The 20,514-nt window shown below is 44.8% G+C and overlaps 1 protein-coding gene across 2 annotated transcripts in view; it reads left to right on the top strand.

Moving 5' to 3' along the window:
• Positions 1-20,514, top strand: part of ELMO1 (engulfment and cell motility 1) — a 222,404-nt gene that overhangs the window by 31,242 nt on the left and 170,648 nt on the right. For both annotated transcript variants that reach the window (XM_057431309.1, XM_057431311.1), the window contains 3 exons: positions 2,378-2,547; positions 13,164-13,199; positions 19,815-19,914. In XM_057431309.1, coding sequence (XP_057287292.1) covers positions 2,378-2,547; positions 13,164-13,199; positions 19,815-19,914 — 306 coding nt within the window. The remainder of the gene's footprint in view (positions 1-2,377; positions 2,548-13,163; positions 13,200-19,814; positions 19,915-20,514) is intronic.

Raw genomic sequence — 20,514 nt, 5'->3', positions numbered from 1 at the left:
CACCTGCTCCCTATCACCCTGATGGAGGGAAGGGGCTGAAGGCAGTGTTCTGTGGTTATCCTGGGAGCCAGCGGGATCTATTTTTATTTCTTCCATAGGCTTTGGCAAGTGATGCAGCCTCCCAGCTGCTGAAGCTTGAGAGAATGTTCTTTTGGTACCGTTTGGACAGACATTGCCATTACAAAGAGACTTTGTAAGCCATAGTTTCCCCATTACAACTCGAATCTATTGATAGAGTGGCAGAAAGACCTTTTGGATGGCAGGATTCTACCTTTCTACAGGTAACTTGTGTGGCTGCACCACCTCATACTTAAGGCATAGAAAAGCTCAGGGTTAAAGATGATCTGTTTCTCTTCAATTCCGTCTTGACTGCAGATGTTACAACACTACAGTCATACTAACTAGAGGATACTTCCTCCCTGTACACGCTCCTCACCACGCAGGTTCTGCCCAAAAGAGATCATGCATTGATTTTTCTTTGTGAAAATGGGAAGTAACAAACCTTGCTCATCTTGGAGCAGTCTGGGATGTTGAATTTAGCGATGTTTGGGAAGCAGTCAAAGTTGTGTAGATAGGAAGCTGTATCTGTAACAACACAGCGGGCTTTTTTCCTGCCTTCCCTGTTTAAATGTTTACTGTCTCAGAATCAGTCTGCAGAGGTGACCCTCTCTGTGAAGAGTGTATTCATTACTGGACCACAAAAAGAACTGGCAGTCAGCACAGCCTTTTCTTCTGCTTTCCTTCTCCAGCTGAGGCAGAATAAGCATAATCTCAGCAAAAATAACTCTCAGCAGACTTTACCATTAATTTGATTTCCTAATGAAACATAATCTCTCATTCACCTCTCATTCTGTGCAGGTAAGAAGTGACTCTTGGGGAATAGAATTTTGCAAGTATCTGAATATAGTGGGGAGGATTATTTTTCTAAGGAAAGGATCATCTAGGTAGCTATTAACTGAAGCTGTGGGTATTGTGTTCAGGTGAGGGAAAGCTTCAAATTGAAAACATGAGATGTATTTTCAAGCATTTGTATGGATAGCGAGAGACACAATTTAATACAGCTTATTGAAATATCCCTTTAGCTTTTTGTCATCAGTGTTCATTTTGGATTTCACCGTCTCATACGGTATTGGAAGCATTAATGGGCAGAATAGCCTAATATATGTGGATATTGAACTAGCATCAAGTTGTATGAGTGATAATATCATAGTATTATGTGGGAAGTAATTATTCCTTTGCTCCTTGTAAGAGAGTGAGGTTTTGAATTGAGTGTGAACAAAAGGAAGAGGGGAGGGAGGAGCAGAAGGCCTGAATTTGGTCTCTACTGATATAACCTCGTGTCATACTTAAAGTCCCGTTAGTAACTCGGCACCATGCAGCCACTTGCTCACCTCCTCTTTCTCCGTATCTGGATGGGATGGGGAGGAGAACCGAAATAATATAAACCCCATGGGTCAAGATAAGAGCAGCCCAGTAACTAAGGTATAACACAAACCACTGCTGCTGCCACCAATAATAATAATGGTAAGGGAAATAACAAGGGGAGAGAATGTAAAGCAAAAATGGGAGAGGGAAAAGAACAATAAACCCAAGTGATGCACAGTACAACTGCCCAGCAAGCGCCAACCGATACCCAGCCTGACCCGAGCAGCGATCTGGGCCTTCTGGATGACTCCCCCCAGTTTCTCTACTGGGCATGATGTGCTGTGGTATGGAATACCCCTTTGGCTCGTTTGGGTCAGGTGTGCTGCTTCCTCCCCGCTTCCCGTGCCCCTCCTCACTGAGACTGAAAAGTCCTTGACTGGAGTAATCATTACTTAACAACAACTAAAACCATCGGTGTTATCAGCCTTGTTCTCAGACTAAGCCAAAACGGCACTGCACCAGCTCCTAAGAAGGAGAAAAACAACTGTTACAGCTGAGCCCAGGACACCTCATTAGGACATTATATGGCCTTTGTTGTAAAGGTCACGAGAAGTGTGTAAACTGAAAAGGGAATGGAAGTGCTGCCATTATTACAGTGGGATTTTCTGATGCAGTTTGGTTTGTTTTCATTTCTTTTTTATTGATGTGACACACAAGCTCTTCAAGCCAAAAGCTGTCTTTTGTAATGCTTGCTTTTTGCCTGATACAGTGGGATATCTATCCATTGCTCAGCTAAAGATTCTGCAGCAATCCAAATAGCTATAGGTAATAACAGAGTAACATGAGGGGTAGACCGCTGTGAAAGTCACTTTTATGTGAGCTACTTATTAATCTCTGAGCTTGCAAGTGTTAAGTCTCATTAATATTAAACATGGCCACTGTTCCTGCTCTCACATCTTCATTATTGCCATTGTAACAAAAGCTTTTCTTGTTCTTTTTATTTCTCTCTCAGGCTCAAAACGCCCAACAGCTCCATGAGAGGATCCAGTCTTCTAGCATGGATGCGAAGTTAGAAGCACTGAAAGACTTGGCCAACTACTCACGGGACGTGACGTTTGCCCAAGAATTTATAAACCTAGATGGGATTTCCCTGCTAACACAAATGGTTGAAAGCGGCACAGAGTGAGTATTCTGCTTAAACTCCTTCTGTAGCGGGTGCTTTTGTGCTCACTCCCTCGAGTGCCTGAAGCATTTCTGTGTACAGCATCTAAGATTATATAGAATAAAACATCTGAAGGGTTCTGGGCTGCTAGGATAACATATCCATCATCAATGAGAATGTTTTTCATGTCCCCAAACAATAACCTGGTGGGGATGGGGGTTGAGTGAAGTAGGAAGTCACAAGTACCCTCTGTGCCATAAAGTTTTGGGAAGCTGGTGGTCCTGATTTCTTCTCTACCTATTGGAATTTAGATGAATCACTGATAAGACATTTAAAGGCTGATATTTAAGTGTTGTCATCTGAAACCTGTGGTTTAAATGTCACGTTACTGAGAACACGTAAAGCAAAAACCCAGTGCTCGCTTTATTTCCACTTTTATTGTTTGAATTGTGGCTGGGATCTTTTCAGTGCTTTATTTTCATTTTTATTGTTTGAATTCTGGCTGGGATCTCTTGAATGAATAACAGTGGCTTTTTGACATGAGATTGGAAGCTGGCTTGGCAACATACGTTCTTTACCAGAGCATCTTACCAGTTCTCACCATTGGTGGGAATCAGGACTAATAGTTGTGGCTATTGACTTAATGGGGGGGGTACCACAGAAAACATCAACTGGATTGCTGCGCTATTCAGCTGTATTCTAGCAGTTGCTATTTCAAGTTTTAGCTTTCAAGTAAGAGGTTTAGTGCTCTGCAGTCGGTGTAACACATGAAGAAATCAGCAATAGCCCACCCTTTCCTAAGAGAAGGAAGATGCTCTGAAAGCAGCTTCTTTCTTTCATTGGGGATGTTCAGTCTTGCGCACCAGACTTCAGAAGTAAATTACTGAAACCAGTCCAAATCCCCTCACAGATGTGCTCACGTTCCCTTGGGTTCGAGGAAGTAAACATCATTAGGGAGTAAAGCAGAAGTGGTAAATGGGCTTTGGAATGAAGCACAAGTTGTCTCTGGTGGTCCCAGTCAAGATATACTGGGGATATTCCACAGAATTACATGCTTCTTGGAATCCAGTAGTCCTTAGACCGGGAAATGCGCAAGCACGCTCACTCACCCCTGCCTGTTCTGTGGTCAGTGCCTTACTGGACTTTGAATCCCTGCTGCCAAACTCCAGCTCCATACTGGATTTTCCAGTAGCTCATGGTTTCATCTCCTGGTTTGGGGTGATGGCCTTTATTTCTTACAGGGATGTGGTCTGTGGCACGGACCACTTAAAAAACAACCAACCAACCAAAAATACAAGCTTCTGGTTATCAAGTTTGTCAGCTTTTCATATATTCATATGTGTTTTTTAGGGACCAGACCAAATTTAAAGCCCAAGACAGGTTTAAGCTGATGTAAGCGTATGCACGCAGTTACTGTACTAATGAAAACAATATACTGGATGGACAGGCTCACATGTGCCTCTGCTGATCAGAACGGAAGCAAATTGAAAGTCACTGCCTCTGTGTTTTATTGTCTCATGACTTTATTTAAGTTGGATGGTTGAACTTCACTGTGGAAGGCATTCAGACCAAAGCACTTTACTTCCTATTGGAACAGACAGGAAACATTCGCCTTCTTTGCAGCATTGCTTTTAGCTGCACTGAGGCTGAAGCAAGTGCCCTCCTCGCCCTTCAGATGTGTTTGCACTGCTGGGCTGTAGCCGTGGAGTGGGCCAAGCTGTAGCAGACTGGTCTAGGTTAAAAATAACTATATGGGAGGGAAGCTGCTTCAGCCAGCACCACTGTTGAAAGAGCTGCTCAGCAAATTACACCCTAGTAGTAATTCCTGGTTGAGGGCAGAAGTTTTCAAGCCACACAGCAGGCTTGTAGACTGGGCATATGAGCAGAGCCTGTTCCCTTGGTTTGGTTAATGTTAGTGGTTTTAAGTAGCTTGCATTCAGAGGCATTCCAGGTTTCTGTTTTTAGCTGGTGCAATGTATCACCAGAAATGCATTGATCGGTCTACCTGTCTGATCTGTTGATCCGTGTTTCTGCCTGTGGGCAGTTAATGCTGTCTAGTTTGGGCATTGAACAAAGGCTGAGAGTTTCCAGCAGCTTCATGTGTTGATGAGCTCTTAATGCTCACGGCAGTCTCTTTCGTGTTCAGCAACTTCCAAGCAACCTTTCAAGGCCAGGTTGGACCCAGGGGCTTGGAGCAAGCTGCTCTAGTGAAAGGTGTCCCTGCCCATGGCAGGACACTGGAACTGGATGAGTTTAAGGTCCCTTCCAACCCTGACCATTCTATTGAGCCTCTCCTCCCACTTTACGGTCTGTCACTCACTGCTGTTTCAGCACAGTAAGCAGACAGACCAACTGCTTCCTCAGAAGAAGCACTCTTATGCTTTGGTTTGGTTTTTTACTTTATTATTACAACAAAAGGGCTTTCTGAAGATGGCCTGTGAGTGAAAAAGGTGTGTGTGAGAGGGGAAAAAGGGTAATGTATCTCTGTTCCTGTTTTTGCTTGGACCCTCTGTAATACCATTAATGAGGTCCTACAAGATGCTTGCTGAACAGGCAAAGCACGCTGAAGGTCTCCTTGCCTTTATCTCTGACCCTGGGCTGTGTGCCCTCAGCAGTGCTGCCTTGTGTGCTGTGGTGCTGGTCACCAGAGTGCTTCAAACCCGAACCCTCTTTTCCCTCCTTTTCCCTGCACCAGTACCCACCGCTTCCTTTTCCCGATTGTATTTTTAACTGATCATTCCAGTGTCCATAGGTGGACCTACTCAAGCAACCACAGGAACATTACCAAAGGGGAGAGGGCAGTATTGGAGGAGCAATGAGCAGCCAGGCATTTCAGGGAAGGGCAGAAACTTCTTTGAGAGCCCAGCTTTAGAAGGCAGTAAGTTTTGTAAAGATACCTTTAAAGTATCTCTTCACTTTGGAGTTAGTTTGGGGATAGGGTTGTTGAGCCAGCCTTGCTTGAATGAGGCTGGGACTTCAACCATGGAGCTGGGAGAACTCTAATACCTTGGTGCTGCTGAGAGCTCCCTGCCCTCTTCTCCCACCCGCTGTGTGTTAATTCCTGCTCTCCAGCCAGGTCCCGCTTTCTTCCTGAAGCTGGTCCTAGCGTCTGGGTGCTTCACAAAGCCAGTCCTGCTTGTTAATTCGGTTGCAGAGTACCTGATTCTGTTCTGCAGTTAGTTTGGGACTTTCAGAAGCAAAGAAAGGAAGTGGGCATGAGTGGATGCAGGAAAAGCCCTTTTCTGTGGCACCAGACCATTACATTGGCCTATGTGCATGACTGAGCCACAACCTGAGAGCAGCTGTGTTGTGAAATAGTGTGAGAGTGGTTGTGTCTGCTCTCACATTGCAACCCAGCCATGGCACTGATGTATCCTGCACCAAGGCTGAGTGTTGCCTCTGTTCACGGTGTCAGAGACTGATGAATTCTGTTAATTCAAGCTTTATTCCCTATTTCCCCCAAAGGGGCAGACAGTGCTCATTAAAAGCTCCATCGTACTCAGGGTAAGGTTGCTCTGAGGTTTTCTTTGCACGTGGAACTCGTATTAGGGGCAGCTCTTAAGCTATAATTTGAGGGTTTTAGTGGGCAGCCTCTGGAAAGCAAGACTCCAGCTTTTCTGTGACTTTCACCGAGGAAGAGGCTGGTGTGTTATTTATAGTTGGCTGTATTTATTGTGCTACTTACTCATTATTTCAGTGAAACTGATGACTACGAAAGTACAGTGACCAGAGAAAGAGAACGTAAATTCCTGGGTTTGTAGTTACTTCTGCTTCATTCCTGCTGGTGATGAATAGAAGCAGACATAGAAAAAGTTGACAAGGACAGCGTTTCCTAGTTAGTTTTCCATATGTTATATTCCTGAATGTTGAGGAAAATGAGGATGTGTTGGAGAATAGCCTTCCCAGTTTCTTGCTGTTAATATAGCTTTGAAAATAACAAATTAAAAGGGTTATTTGTTTGACTTTTATGTATGTTTTCAAAAGTGGGTTTAATGCTATGTGTAGTTGCCATAATTTGGGCCAGATCTGGAGTGCTTGCTGCTTAGAGCCCATGAACTGTAGACCTGGTGTGTGCTGGGACAAAGCCATAGGGATTGGTGGTCGGCAGATTGTAGGGTGCATGGGGCCCTTGTGAAGCTCACAGTGCCTCTTGTCAATCTGAATGCCTCTGTGTCAGCAGGGATGCTCTGCGTCTTAGAAACTGGCCACATGTACCTCAGTCCTCTTGGTGGAGATGGCTCTTTTTTGTTTTTCCTACAGGCTCATTCTAGCTTCCAGAGCATGCTGAGCCTCTTGTTAACTGAAGGGAAAAAGAAAAGGGAGAGGGGAAAAAAGCACTGGTTTTATGTTTAGTTTTATGGTTTGGTTGACCTATAAATTGTAGCAGCGACTGCAAGACTAGTTAGGTCATGAAGAGCAAGTAAATGCTGATCCCACTTTATTATTATCCACGATGTCCAGCCATTGCTCAGACCCTGTGCATCCGTACCACTAAAGAGGGGTGCGGGTGTGTGCACACAGTTGTCTTCCTTTCCAGAGATTCTTGTCTGAAGGCCCGTTTGTGCCTATGTCAGGGGAGCTGAATGTGTGTACAGGCAGTGTGCAAGGGAAGTGTAAGGTTGTGCTGCTTCTGCTCCCCAGCCCTGACTGCAGTGTCCTGAACAGCCACAGGAGGAAAGCAATGCCAGGAGGTCCTAGTTACCATAATGGTTGATGAAGAGGGATATTCAGGAACCAGACTGGAAGAAATGATCGTGTTTCTTTGCTACCTCGTCTGACATAATGTAGTTTGTTCTCTCAGAGCTGTATTAATGTTTCAGAAGGCCATGGATGTATGGATAGTCTTTCTGATGTAGCAGAAGACACCCTCGTATTCCCTAATAAAGTGAGAAAAGGAGAATAAGTCACAAGCCATAAATATTGACCAAAGAGTTAATAAAAGGAATCTATTTTTGTCATTACCAGTATTATTATTATTAATAATGATGATGATGACAATAATAATCATCTTATGACTGGGAGGAAAAGGAGGAGGAATTCCTACGCAGAATTTTCAGTGTTTTATTGGCATTATCATGGTCTCTGTCACTTGTCATTTGGCTGAAAGAGCACACAGGAAAAATTGCCAAAGAAATAAGACGGTGCTAAGCCTGTCCTGACAGTAACCAGAATTGGTTTTGCTGCTGTGGAGAAGTTGAATTCTTCAGAAGTCTGCTTCATCTTCTTCCATTGAACACGGGCAGTCGCAGACTTGGCCGCTGTACAGCTGGAAGTCTCGGAGATGGCAGTTGTGCGTGCTGTAAGGTCAGACTGTATTGTTCAGTGCAATTCCAGCTCCTGGCTTGTCTTGCGGAGATAATTCTGTATACTAGCGCAGTGGAAAACTGAAGACAGATTGGTTTGGAGCTAGTCTGACTTTAACACGCTGTTTGGGACAGTTGCTCACATACCTGCTAATGGGTTTTTCCACCCCAGACTGATGAGTATTTCAGTTGTGCTGTCAAAATACTTAAGCAGCCCTTGCTCACAGCCACTTGTCCCTGTTCTGCTTCATCTGAAGAGTTCTGCCAGTACTGTTTCCAGCAAGCGGGACTGGAAAACTGATGGAGATGATTAAAAGTGATGATAAAGGCTACTTTTAATGCACTATTCCATAACCCAGATCAGCTTCCTTGACTGAGCTCACGGTGTTGCCCCAGAAAACAGTTGTGTAAGCACAACTCATTGGGTGAATGGAAAATGAGTTTTCAGGCGGTATGAGCAATGCTAAGCAGCTATGTCTTTGCCTCTAAATACAGAATTCCTTTTCCACCCTTCCTGGCCGCTGGCCGTGCAGTGCCTGCTCCCTCTCTTGGTCATCCTCAGTGCTCATTTGACTGCTCAGTGATCCAGCTCAGGTTGCTAATCCGGCAGAAACGCAGCCAGCTGATGGAGGGAGGAAAATGATCTGTATTTTGACAGCGCTGGGGCTGTTAGGCTCCACCGTTCCTGTGAAGCTTCACTTGGCAGCACAGGTTACTTAACCTGACATTGCTGCCAGCATCGATTCTTGTCCAACCGGGGTTTTAGGCAATCCTCATTTCTTAGTGCTTCTGGAATGTCGGGAGGGGGTGACTGCTGTCTGTGCGGAAAAACTCCAACAGAGTCCCTAAAATCAGGCAATCTTCTATAGCAGTGGGGAGATGGTAAGGACAGCAGAATGGGGAGGGGCTGCAGCCCCGTCTCTCCGTGCGGTTCCCATAGAGGAAGAAGGTGGAGTGGGTTTTCTTTGTGGGGCGGCATTTTTGTTGGTTTGGTTTTCTCTGTTCTGGCTTTGTTTCCCCGTCAGTTTTCAGGCTTGGATTCCACCCTCCCTCTCAGCACACCCCAGTCCGGTTTCTCGTGTACCCTGTGCAGACGCATAGCACACGCTGTGGTTTAGATAAAAGCCCAGTCTGAAGATTGAACCGCCAAGGATTACATCTGCAGAGGGAAGAGGGGGGAGACCCGCTGCTCCTCGCACTCCTGCCAACCCACACGCTTTTTCTGCAGGGCTCTTTTTCTTACTTTGCCTGTGCTTAAGAGCATTAGCATTTAAATGACCCCTGCTAAGTGGTGATATCAACACCTTGCTGACGGGGAGAGGAGAGGAGACAGTTTTACTGGGGTTTGTTTCTCAGCCACTTCTGTAAAATGCGATAAAAAGAGCAGTTCCAGCAGTGGGTTTCCATTTCCAAATGTTCTGACCAGTACCAACCTGGGGAAAACTATTTTTCTCCTTGTTTTTTTGCCTCCAGACCGAAGTGTGGTATTTGAGGAGCCAGCAGAAATAAGGAGAAGAGGGTGAAGCTTCCGCTTCTGAACTTCCCAGGACGCTTCTGTGCCCTGGGCTGTGGTGACTCTGGTGCTGCTGCGTAACTCCGTAGTCGTTTTGCACGTTTCACCCCACCAAGTTACTTCAGCCTCCTACCTGAGTGTTTCCTTGACTTCAGTCATGTGTGATAGCACTTATACAGACAAGCTGCAAGTGTATACTCTGTTGTCCTGTCCTGTCCTGTCACCTAGAATATGTGCTATCCTCGTGTTTGTCTGAAAAGCAGTAGCCAAATACAGCTCTAACGTGGATAATAGGTTGTTCATTTGTCATCCCATCAGTTTTTCTCTAGAGCAAGACAGTTGTACGAGTATCTTCCACCTTTGCTGATGGTGGTATCTTTGAAGATGGGTATTTTCCACCTTTGCCCCTTCCAGGACCACAGTTTAAACAGCACAGTCTCAGAAGCATTGCTTGCAGTGAGGTGGTGCGGCTGCTTTACCTCTTGGCATCTATAACTCCAGTGGGTCCACTATGGGACAACATTTGAGTTGTGCCCAGAGCAGCCAAGCCTTGCTGTGCACTGTGTGTTGCCCCAGCTGTGGTTTAGATTTGGGTTATCCTTGGTCCTTGTACAGTCATTTTTGCACAAGAAACAACATGTGATGCCCTAGATTGACTGCTGCTCTTATCTGTTGCTTTGGAAAGTGCGATAGTAGTAGAAAATGCTTGGTCTAATAGCATGGTTATCTTTTCCCCTCAAGTCAAAATTTGCTGTCTTTGTGTTGCTTCACCAGAAAGCCTTAAACTGTTCAGTTATTGCTCTATATTAGTCTAAATTTGTTTTCTTTTGCATTGGACATGGTCTGATCTCCAGGTGACTGATTGCCAGTTAACTGAGGATGGATGAGAGCTGTGTAAATGTTAAGAGAGTTGCTGCCTAAATGTTTTGTTCCAGGACTCAGATGTTTGTTCTTTAAATCCCTGGGCTCAGTCATGGAGAAAATGCACCTGATTGTAGCCTGTTGTGAAAGATCTCTGCCAAAGCCCAGCCTGCCCTTTGACGCTCTCCCAGCTTGCAACCACCATACGTGTTTGTCAGGCAGACACAGCACAGACTTCAAGTCTACTTGCTGCTTTGCCAAAGCAAGCACCTGGGTGCAAAGCAGATGTTAAGGCTATGAAGCTTTGCTGGCACGTGCTGTGGAAGGTTGCTTGTATCCACACACATCTGGGAGATGACAAACCCCGTTTGTCGTATATAAGACATGAGTGCCACAGCATGGAAGGCTCCTTTCCCAGGAATGGCTTTGTGCTGAAGCTGGGATGTCCTGCAGTGGGAAGTGCTCCAAACAGCAGGTTGAGGGTGATTTTCTCCTCTTTTCAAGGCACTCATCAGGATGCTTTGTGTGTGCCCATTACTACTGGCTGCACAGATAGACGTTGTAGCATAAAAGAGCTAAAGCCATGAAATCTTAAGAACAAAATGATGTCACTTTTCTAATTTGAGCTAGGCTGTAGCCCAGTCTGTGCTTGGGTACATGGTAAACTGTGCCATCATTACCTTCAGGCAGGAGTACTGCAGCTCACAGCTGGCAGTGAAGGATTTCAAACCACTGTGATGCTCTTCCTGTGTTTTCTCCCCTGATGGTTACAAGCCAGGCCCCAAAGCTGTCCTCCCTGAGACTGGTCCTTCTTGAAAAGAGTCTGTCAATAGGCAGTGCGGTCTCTGGAGAAGGCACACCATGACTTGTGTGTGAAATGCAAGGTGGGAGTTACTGCCGTAGCAAAAGAGGGGGTGGTGGTGAAAATGTTAGTTCTGGGAGCGAGTTGCATCAGTGTTCCAGGTGAGAAAGGGACAGGGAGGAAGGAGGAGGACCCCTTGAAGCATTCTTTTGAATGGTGGGCTGCCCAGCCTGGAGCTGCAGCCAGCCCTTTCAACTAAAACTGAACCAGCTTTAGGAGACACAAGCAGTTAAGGAGGAGATGGATATATTTATCTTTTGTTTGCTTGTTTGTTTAAGTGGTGTTATAAAAAGAAGTTATTTCTCTTGGATGCTGTTTTTACTGTTGCTAGTCTCTTTCTTCAGTTTGCTTTGTAGTGTAATCAGTAGTTCTGAAGCTAGTTATTAGCTGAAGGACAACTTGCAAACTGTGATAGTGGGTTACAGCTTTCAACTGCGCTTATTTGCTTTTCCCTCTCCCCGCTTAGTATTTGGCCTTCAGTTTCCTGAATATAGCAACATGCTGTTGCTTCTGGCTCACTGATGAGACACAACAGTGTGTGTGTATCAAGGGGTGTCCTGGGTTCAGCAGCAGCAGTCATTTTTCTCCTTCTCAGTAGCTGGTGCAGTGCTGTGGTTTTGACTTTCAGCCTGGGAACAGCGCTGATAACACCGATGGTTTTAGTTGCTGCTCAGTAATGTTTAGTCTGACCAAGGACTTTGTGAGCCTCATGCTCTGCCAGGGAGGAGGGGAAGCCGGGAGGAAGCAGAGACAGGACCTGACCCAAACTGACCAAAGAGGTATTCCATACCACAGCACGTCATGCCTGCTCTATAAACTGGGGACAGTTATCCGGAAGGGTTAGATCACTGCTCGGTTGGGCTGGGTATCGGTCGGCGGGTGGTGAGCGGTTGTGTTCTCTTCCCTTGTTATTTCCCTGATCATTATTATTATTGGTGGTAGCAGCAGTGGTTTGTGTTATACCTTAGTTACTGGACTGCTCTTATCTCAACCTGTGGGAGTTAACATTCTTTTGATTCTCTTCCCCAGCCCTCTGGGAGCAGGGGGGAGTGAGCGAGCGGCTGCGTGGTTCTGGTTTACTGGCTGGGCTTAAACCATGCCAAGGGGGAAAAATAGGAAACACCTAAATAAAACATGAAACCTGTGGGGTATGTTGAGCAACTGGGAACCAAGTGTTTTGGAAGCTACAAGGAAAGCAAGAGCATCCCACTGGAGGTTGAGTGTGTAGCATGACCTTAATAGAACCTGAGTCAGTAAGTGACATTCTTGAGCACATCATTGCCTTTCTCTAATGGGTTGCTTCAGCACCTGGGGTCTGGGCATGTCCATCAGTGTGTGAATTTTAAGAGCAAAAGAGCCAGAGGTAAGACCACACGTTCTGTTAGCATGAGACTGATGTACTGTATGGGTGTGATATGGAGCTGGTGCAGGACGGTTTTGAGCTGCTGCGTAAATGCAGCTCTGTGGTTAGAAAACCAGGGGAAATTCTTTGCCTCCCTTTGAAGAAAACCTGTCCCTGACTTCAGGAGGTCAGGATTTTGGTCACAAGAGCTTTCAACCATGCTGACAACTGTGACATCAGTCTTAATGATGGACACTGGAAGTAAATAGAAGCTTTTTCAGGCAACAGACTACATATTACAGCATAGAGACAGAAAGTGCTTAACGTGTAAACCTTTATTGCTTAACGTGTAAACCTTTATTGCTTAACGTGTAAACCTTTATTGCTTTGTACCAAAGACTTTTCTTACCTAATTTAGGATGCCTGGGCAAGCTTTAAGGGTCAAGAGAAGCAGGTTATAGAGAAATCTGTTGTATTTCACCTATCGACTGTTTCTTCACTTCCTCCTTTTTCCTCACAGAAGTTCACACAAGTATTCTGAACAATACCTGCAATTAAAGTTGAATGTTCTTTACGTGGGACTGAGCTGTTTCTGCTCACAGCGACCTGTTAGTAATTTACTGCCTCTTGCTGCGTGGCTGTCTTTGCCCTATGTGAAGGGGGTCCGGGTGTGTGTGGGGGGTGTGGGTGCAGAGGTGAGGAGGGGACGGGTGTTTTAAAGCGTGTCTTCTCACGTGCAAGTTTTACTTTTGCAGACGATATCAGAAACTGCAGAAGATAATGAAGCCCTGGTAAGAACCCGATGAGCTCCTCACCTTGCGCACTGCCTCCTCTGTTGCATGACTGGGTTCAGACCCTTTCACTAATCTTTATGCGGCTCTGCTTATTCATTCAGCGAGTCTTTGACCCTCTCTGTTTTCTGCTCTTTGATGCCTGATGAGATTTTCTCATGAATTTGCTTTGCTTGTGGACTGAGTGCTTCATTGCTGTAACTCCTGCAGGGCCCGCAGCTGTGTCCGAAGTCAGCCTTTTCCTTTGGTTTCGGTGTTAATTTGAGCAAACAAAAGGTTTCCCCAATTCCCCCCTTAAATTTGTCTGGCTCACATGGCTGATAGCAGGCAGTTCTGATTGTCGATATTAGTGAGATGAAAGTATGGCTCATTGTACCAGTTTGAAGTCCTGTTACTCACTGGTCCCAGGTAATGCCAGCTGTTGCAGGTAACTGCATAAAGGCAAACGGTGCTATAGTACAGGGCCTCATATCAGAAAGTTCTGAAGCACGCTTATTTCCTTGATGATGATTTTGAATCATTGAATTGATCTTCTGTGTGCTTCAAGTCAGGCAGGGGCTTTGATAAATTGAGACCCCAAGAGATACTCCAGTATCTTGATTGGCTTGGAAGCTTGAAATCTCAAGTATAGCTAAAACCCAGGGAAGCAAAGCGGCAATTAATGAGCTAACCACATATCTGTCACTTAGAGCTTGATGTAGTTTATCACACAGGAAACGCCGCTTCCCATCTGAATCCATGCTAAATCATACTTTCACAGAGTCGAAACCAAGTTCTGAAACTTTTCTTTTTAAACCTAATCAGTAAATTCCTAAGAATAAATTTGGCAGCAAACTTGAATCCTTCCTCTCCTTTTGCTTACTCAACCTGGGACAAAGTAGCTTGTTTCATAATAGGAAAGTTCAGATCCTGAGGAGAATGATTAAAAGGGTATGAGGTCTTCAGAATCCTTGGCAGCATCTCCTCTGCTGAGAAGAGGTACCTCCAGTGCATTTGGATGGTGCGGTTTTCCTCACTGCTGTGGAAATGGTTCTGTGTGGACAAATAGTTCTACTTTTGGTTACTCCTGGGAGCAAGGCATTACCCACTTGAACAGGATTCTTACCCATCAGTGTAGGTATAGCATATCTATGGGTACAGTAGTAAAGAAAGTGTATGTGACTGAAGTTTATTCTACCTTTGGAAGTTAAATCCTGCCGGTAAGCTTCAGTTCGCGTTGGGGCACATAGGTTGGCAGTTTGATTTCCATCAATAGGACATGAAATGGTACAGTTCAGATCACAAACTCTTGAGTCTGGGACCTGTACTAAAAAGGTACCAGAGCCGTTGGTCAGGATGTGAAGCCAGGGGTTCTGGAAGCTGGCCCGTTCGCACACTTTGGAAGTGAAGTGTATGCACTAGTGCTCTCTGAGTGTGCTTATGGAGCACCCTGACTATTTCTCACCCATGTATTAATGGGAAGAGGTCGGATGAAACAAGAACTACTGAAAAACCCCTCAGAACCTATACAGAACTAAACTAAGCTTTCAAATCTTGCAGGCTCCACCTGCTGTCTTCTTGGCTGAAGAAACTTAAACCAAGTAGTAGCAGCAACCACCGGTTACTTTTAATGCACAGGATGCCGTATTTCGTATTTCATTTTAGCTTGCTCCTGACTTAGTTAAAACCTGATTTTCACAGAGAGCTCTCGTTTAATGGCTTCCTCCACCAAAGGGAGTTCCTCTGAAATGCGAGTTTCTTTCTCTCTGCCCTTTCAGTTTTAGGGGTTCCTGAGGTGTTTCAGGATTTTATTTATTCCATGCTGGTTAATACTTGGCTGAAACAAAGAATTCCCACGAATGGCCCTTTGCATTGCAGAGCCTGATTGCAGTCAAACCATGCTGACTGGAGAGTGATGTTTTTCCTGCATAGTTAGTTATTCCTGGTCCTTTAAAAAAAGCTGGTCCCTTTAAGGAAATTACCATGAAATGAGCAAAACCAGGAGTTTAGAAGATGGGGAGTAAAAGAAAAGGTAATTTTAATGACGTCTTCATAAAGAAACGGTGTATCATATTTCCTCCGGGCTAGTTTCCCATGCAGACGAATGCTTAATGTACCTTAAAGTGGATTTAGTCATACTCCATAATAAGAGTTATCCGGATTTATTCAAGAGTAGTTTCAGTTCTGTTTAAAATCTGCAGCTTGTTTTGCTTAATCAGAGTTCGTTTTGGAGCTCAGGGAAGCCCCGAGACCCGCTACAAAGGTATTCCAGGTTTCTGGCATGCAAGGGGTTTAAAATCAGTTGTGCTGATCGCTTATAATGAACGGGGTGAAACTGCACCACAAGGAAGTATTTCAGTGGTGCTTGGCATGATAGAAGAAATACATGAATCTGTGTCACAGCGGGGCAGTTAAGTGCATTTCCTGTAATCATGAGAAGATAGGGGCAGCCACCCCACAGGTTGTTCAGTCCTTTTCAGCTGTACTGAGCACCAAGTAGGTGCAAATTGCTCCTAGTTTTGATTTGATTTGATAGTGGCTTAGCTTCACCCTTGGAAAGGTTACGTGAAGAAACAAGGCAGTCTAGAAGCGATGGAGAGGAGCCATAGCAATACAAAAGGTGCTTGTTCGCAGGGTGCTTGCTGAGCATCATCAGTCTTCATTTCAGACTTAGGTTCTTGCCCCCATGGCTTTTCCAGAGCTCTTGTCCTGTGATGATTAGATACGTTCTGCTGCCCTGCTTAAATTTATTCATGGCCATTTATCCTTGACAGCTCTATCTTAAAAAGCTGGTTTTACTCTTTGATGTTGGCCTCAATGATGTCAGGCCTTTCAGCTGCCCAGTATTGGGCTGTGAGCGCAGTAGCTGCATGATAAGGGAGTTAACTGCTTCCTTAACTACTGCGTTTGCTGCCAGGCTGCTATTCTTCTGTTACCTCCTGCCCAGTCGAAGTTATTCCCTTCTGCAGCCTTCCTAATGCACAATTAGAGATCAGCTTTGGTTCTGTTTTGACATGAAAAATGGTTTGTTTTGAAGACGTGCTGTCTTTGGCTTCTAGTCCTAATGGGCTGGTGGCTGTATCCTGCTTGTGACAGACAAGCAGCACTTAATTTCCAAGTTCTCTTATGCAGCTTCTATCATATAAAACACGTGAGACGGTCCACTTAGCTTTATATGGGCTTTTTTATGACAGCTGAGCCTGACTAATTAATCCTGATTTAAAGAATCATTCAAACAGGCAAGTATCTTTCAATAGTAATAAAGTACTCTTTTTGGTATATGTATTAAACACAGAGAGAGGTTTTTTCCCTTTTTGCTTTATTTCTTCCCCCAAATCATCTAGGGAATTTGGGTGCTCAAGTGCCATTAATGTATTTTGATAAGAAACCCAAATTGCTTTAAGCATCTTTCAAAGCACCAGACATAGCTATATACATGCACATATATATGTACGCCTGAGGATTGCTTAACACACGTGATAAAATGATGGTTTATGATGTGGAAATGGTACTAGGAAGGCAAGTGAGAGGCTGGTGTGTAGACTCCCGGTGTATGGAGTCCACACTGGAGAGCCAGAGCCCTGCAGTGTTCAGGAGGGGCTGTACAAGGAGCTTCCCTGACAGCATAGATCATTGTAATGTCAGTGGTGGTGAGAGATAGGAAACTGCAATTACACAGCGTATCTTTCCTTTCGCTCCCCCCCTTGCTGTGCTGACAGACATCGCAGAGCACCTTCATCAGGAATCGCCTTCAGGCTAGGAAGGTGTTTGCCAGAGCAGCAAGGGTTTGGTATTGACTGAGCTGCCACGCCGTGTGCTGTGGGTTAGACTGAAAAGACTTTCTGAAGCAGGAGGCCACATTATTTTGGCCATTTTTTGTGCGACTGAAGCCCTGAGGTTTGAGTCGGTCAGCCCCTAAGGTTCTGACTTCTATGAGCAAGCTTTGATTCCCTTGACATTTCTAGCGCCTGTTCTGTCTGCTGCTCTTAAGTGTGTGTGTGGCTTGAAATAGATTGTTTGGAAGTCTGTTTCTACCTATCTGCTTGTGTTTAAACACGGAACAGTGAATCGGGGCCGCTCCCTTCCCCCTCCAGATCCTTTAATCCTTATCTTGTGCTCTAGTTACCCTGGAGATGCTTTCGTTTCTGGCTGTGCTATTCCCGAGGCTTTATCCTTTAAGCCTGGCTTTTGACTTTTGCAGTGCCGCTTGGTGTACGCACGTGTGTGCAGGTGCCCGTGTGTAGCTGTGTACTTGCAAAGTACCTACCGTGTACGTGTATGTAGTGCTGCAGAATGCATAGGGTTGGAGCACTTCTTCCTGCTTGAATAGTCCCAGTCTTCACCTCCCTTTTGCTCTCGTGTCACTGGAGGGACACCTGGTGGGGTGTCTGACCAGCGGGAGCTGAAAAGGGCTTTCACCTCCCGCATCCCCAGCGGCTCTGTCATTGTCACATCTGCTGAGAGGAGTTTATGTGTTAATACCAGACGTTTTCCGTTTCCCAGTTTCCCCTCCATAGCTGTGTTGGAGGCTGGATTAATGGGCAGGATTCATCAGTAGTTTTAATGAGAAGAATACATGAGACTGTTGAGTTCAGGTTAGTTTAATTCCTTTGCATTCCAGCCACTGCTGAAGGTGAATCTCTCTTTGCAGGTTTAATACAGTTCCAGTAACCTCTCAGAACTATACCTGTTGTTAGTGGGGATTAGCTTTCATGTTCAGTTTATAGCAGAGTATTTATGGGCTAAATACAGGTTAATTAAGTGCGTTTTTAAACAATATGGGAGAGGATTAAGGGGAGATAAATCACCTGCTTAGTTTAGTGCTGGGCAAGGTATTTTTATCTACTTTTCAACCTACATGACCTAGCTTTTTGTATCTTCTTGTATATTTTTTGTGAATGTTTTTGTATCTTTTTTTGTACCTTTTTTCTTTGCATCTCCTTTAGTCCGGCTTCTTAAAATACCAGGATTTCATGTATTTGGGAAGTATTGTGCCATGGGGATGCATGAGAACTGGGTACAAGTTTTTAGCAGGAAGCCTTTCCAGTGGGTGCCGTTTGATTTATTTACTCATAGATAAGCATCGCATGCAGAAGAAATGGATTGGGGAGAACGGCAGGACCAGAGCTCGTTAAATTTCCTGCAGGGTGTTATTGTTGTCTTGTTATGAAATCCTTGGTTAGCTGGAATGCGAATGATGACAGTTCAAGTCTAATTTAATTCTTAACAGAATATTGCAGCATTAGGAACCAAGCGAACAGAAACAGCCCCAAAACTTTCCACAGCATGTATTTGCTGAACAAAACATGAACAAGGGATTCCTTGCAGAATTACTCTGTGGGTTTTAAAGGCACTTTATTTTTTTATCAAGAAATGGTGTTTTTCTTGCTCTCTGGTGTAGTTTTAGTGGAGGGCATCTGTGGAGTTATAATGAACAAGAGCTCCTTTCTTAAATGAAGGTGCTACTAAAGGCTGTGTCTTACCCTCAGACATCCCTAAAGGACAGATGATCTCAAATCCAGTCAAGTGGCTGTTGGAGTTGCTACATGGAAACTGGTTTTCTGCCTTATTCCCCTGACCTGCTGTAAATGTCTCCCATCTGAGTGGATCTTCACTTACTACTTGTGCAGGTTGGTGCAGGACAGTAGGAGAGCAAAGCACAGAATCAGGATTACCAAGCACCAAATTGCTTAACAAGTGCTAGACTCAGGTTTTCAACACATGGAGCATTGCAGTTCCAATCTGAAGTTTATCTTTCTATTAGGTAAGCTGTTGCATTCAAATCACTGGGACTATTCATGCTGTTTGATGACATAGCCAGGTGCCCTGGTTATATATAGAGCTTAAGCTGATCTTTAAAAGCTGGTTTTGAACCTGGGGAATTCCTGTGCAGCTATTCAGGTTAGAGCGCATCATCTGTGTTGAGTTTAAACCTGCTTTGAATTCAGTTGAGTTCAGACAAGATGCCCCGAATCTCAAGTTTACAGGTGTAAAATGCAGTGCAGCGGCCTAAACAATCGGAACTGCGTGTTTGGATGAGCTGTGGGAGCGTTGAAATTTGCTTGACACGGTTGCCCATAGACAAACAAAAGGAGATGCATGTTCAGGTTCAAAGAAGGAAAACGAGGCATTGACTAGTGGAAAATTGCTGCTCAGTTTATAGTCTTAAAACTGTATTTGTTTCCTTATAAAAGAAGGCACAAACCCTCCCCTGACTTCCTGCCAGTCTGCTTGATGCAGGGGTACCAGAATGTGGCACCTCGGTATGACCTTCAATTAGGACCATTTCCATAAGCTGCTAAGAAAATCTCACTTCTTCCATTAGATCTGAACTTCTGAACCTATGCGAGGAGTTTAATTTGGACTCTGATTTCCTTGGGCATTGCATGCGGTGTTCTCCTGGGAATTAGTTCTTCTCTTAGCAAAGTGCTTCCTTCCAGGTGACTGTTCTTGATGCCCATGCTAAACTGGTTTGGAGACTGTCTGTTGCACGGCCTCTCTTGCTCTTCTGCTACCTCTTAGTCTGTGATTGGCTTCATTTTCCTGCCTTTCTGAAAGCTTCCTGCTGCTTTATTCCCTCTGTCGTTGCCCTGCTGCATTGCTGGTAAATGTTCTCCTGACTCCTGTCTCTTGCAGCTTTGGAGATATGTTGTCCTTTACACTGACTGCATTTGTTGAGCTGATGGATCATGGGATTGTATCGTGGGATACATTCTCTGTGGCATTCATTAAGAAGGTAAATTGGTAATGAACTCTCTCTATTCTCTATCACTTTACAGTTTTGAGGTGAGTCAGTATTCTATTTCATTTTCTTCCCCCCCCCCGGTACATTATTTAGGCCATTGCTCAAAAAGGTACATGGAAATGTGATTCAGGTGCTGTTTCAACCAGAAATATTTGTAGTTGCAGGATCTGACCCAACTTCCACAGCAGTCAATGGGAGTGAAATGGGATCAGCCCAGTATTAGGCCTATTGCACAAGAAATGCTTGCTCAGTTAGAGCGTGGCCTCCCTGTGCAGATGCCGTGCAGTTAAAGCAGAAATCAGTCTTTTGGTTTAATGCAACTGAAACGGAATAATGCCATCTTTGCTGAAACAAAACCAGCGCCAAAATGTTCCTCTGGGGGTATGGGAGGAAGAAAAAGGAATTGGTTTACAAATTGAAATGAAGCTGCTGTCTGCTGCGTTTATGAAGTTGAGCTCTGCCCCCCCGTGGATCTTGCAGCTGAGGTCTGTGGGTTTGAAGCAGATCTTTCCACAGCTGGCTACATCTGTTCCGTTAGGTGTAGGAGATGTACGGAAGCAGCAGAAGCATGGGAGTACTCTGTAAGTACGG

This window comes from Pezoporus wallicus, unplaced genomic scaffold (assembly GCF_028554395.1).
Source record: "Pezoporus wallicus isolate ANWC-B61680 ecotype Strahan unplaced genomic scaffold, APGP_CSIRO_Pwel_v1 scaffold_11491, whole genome shotgun sequence".
NCBI lineage: Eukaryota > Metazoa > Chordata > Aves > Psittaciformes > Psittacidae > Pezoporus > Pezoporus wallicus.
The sequence above is the reverse complement of the archived record's forward strand: the minus strand, read 5'-3'. Positions and strand labels throughout refer to the sequence as shown.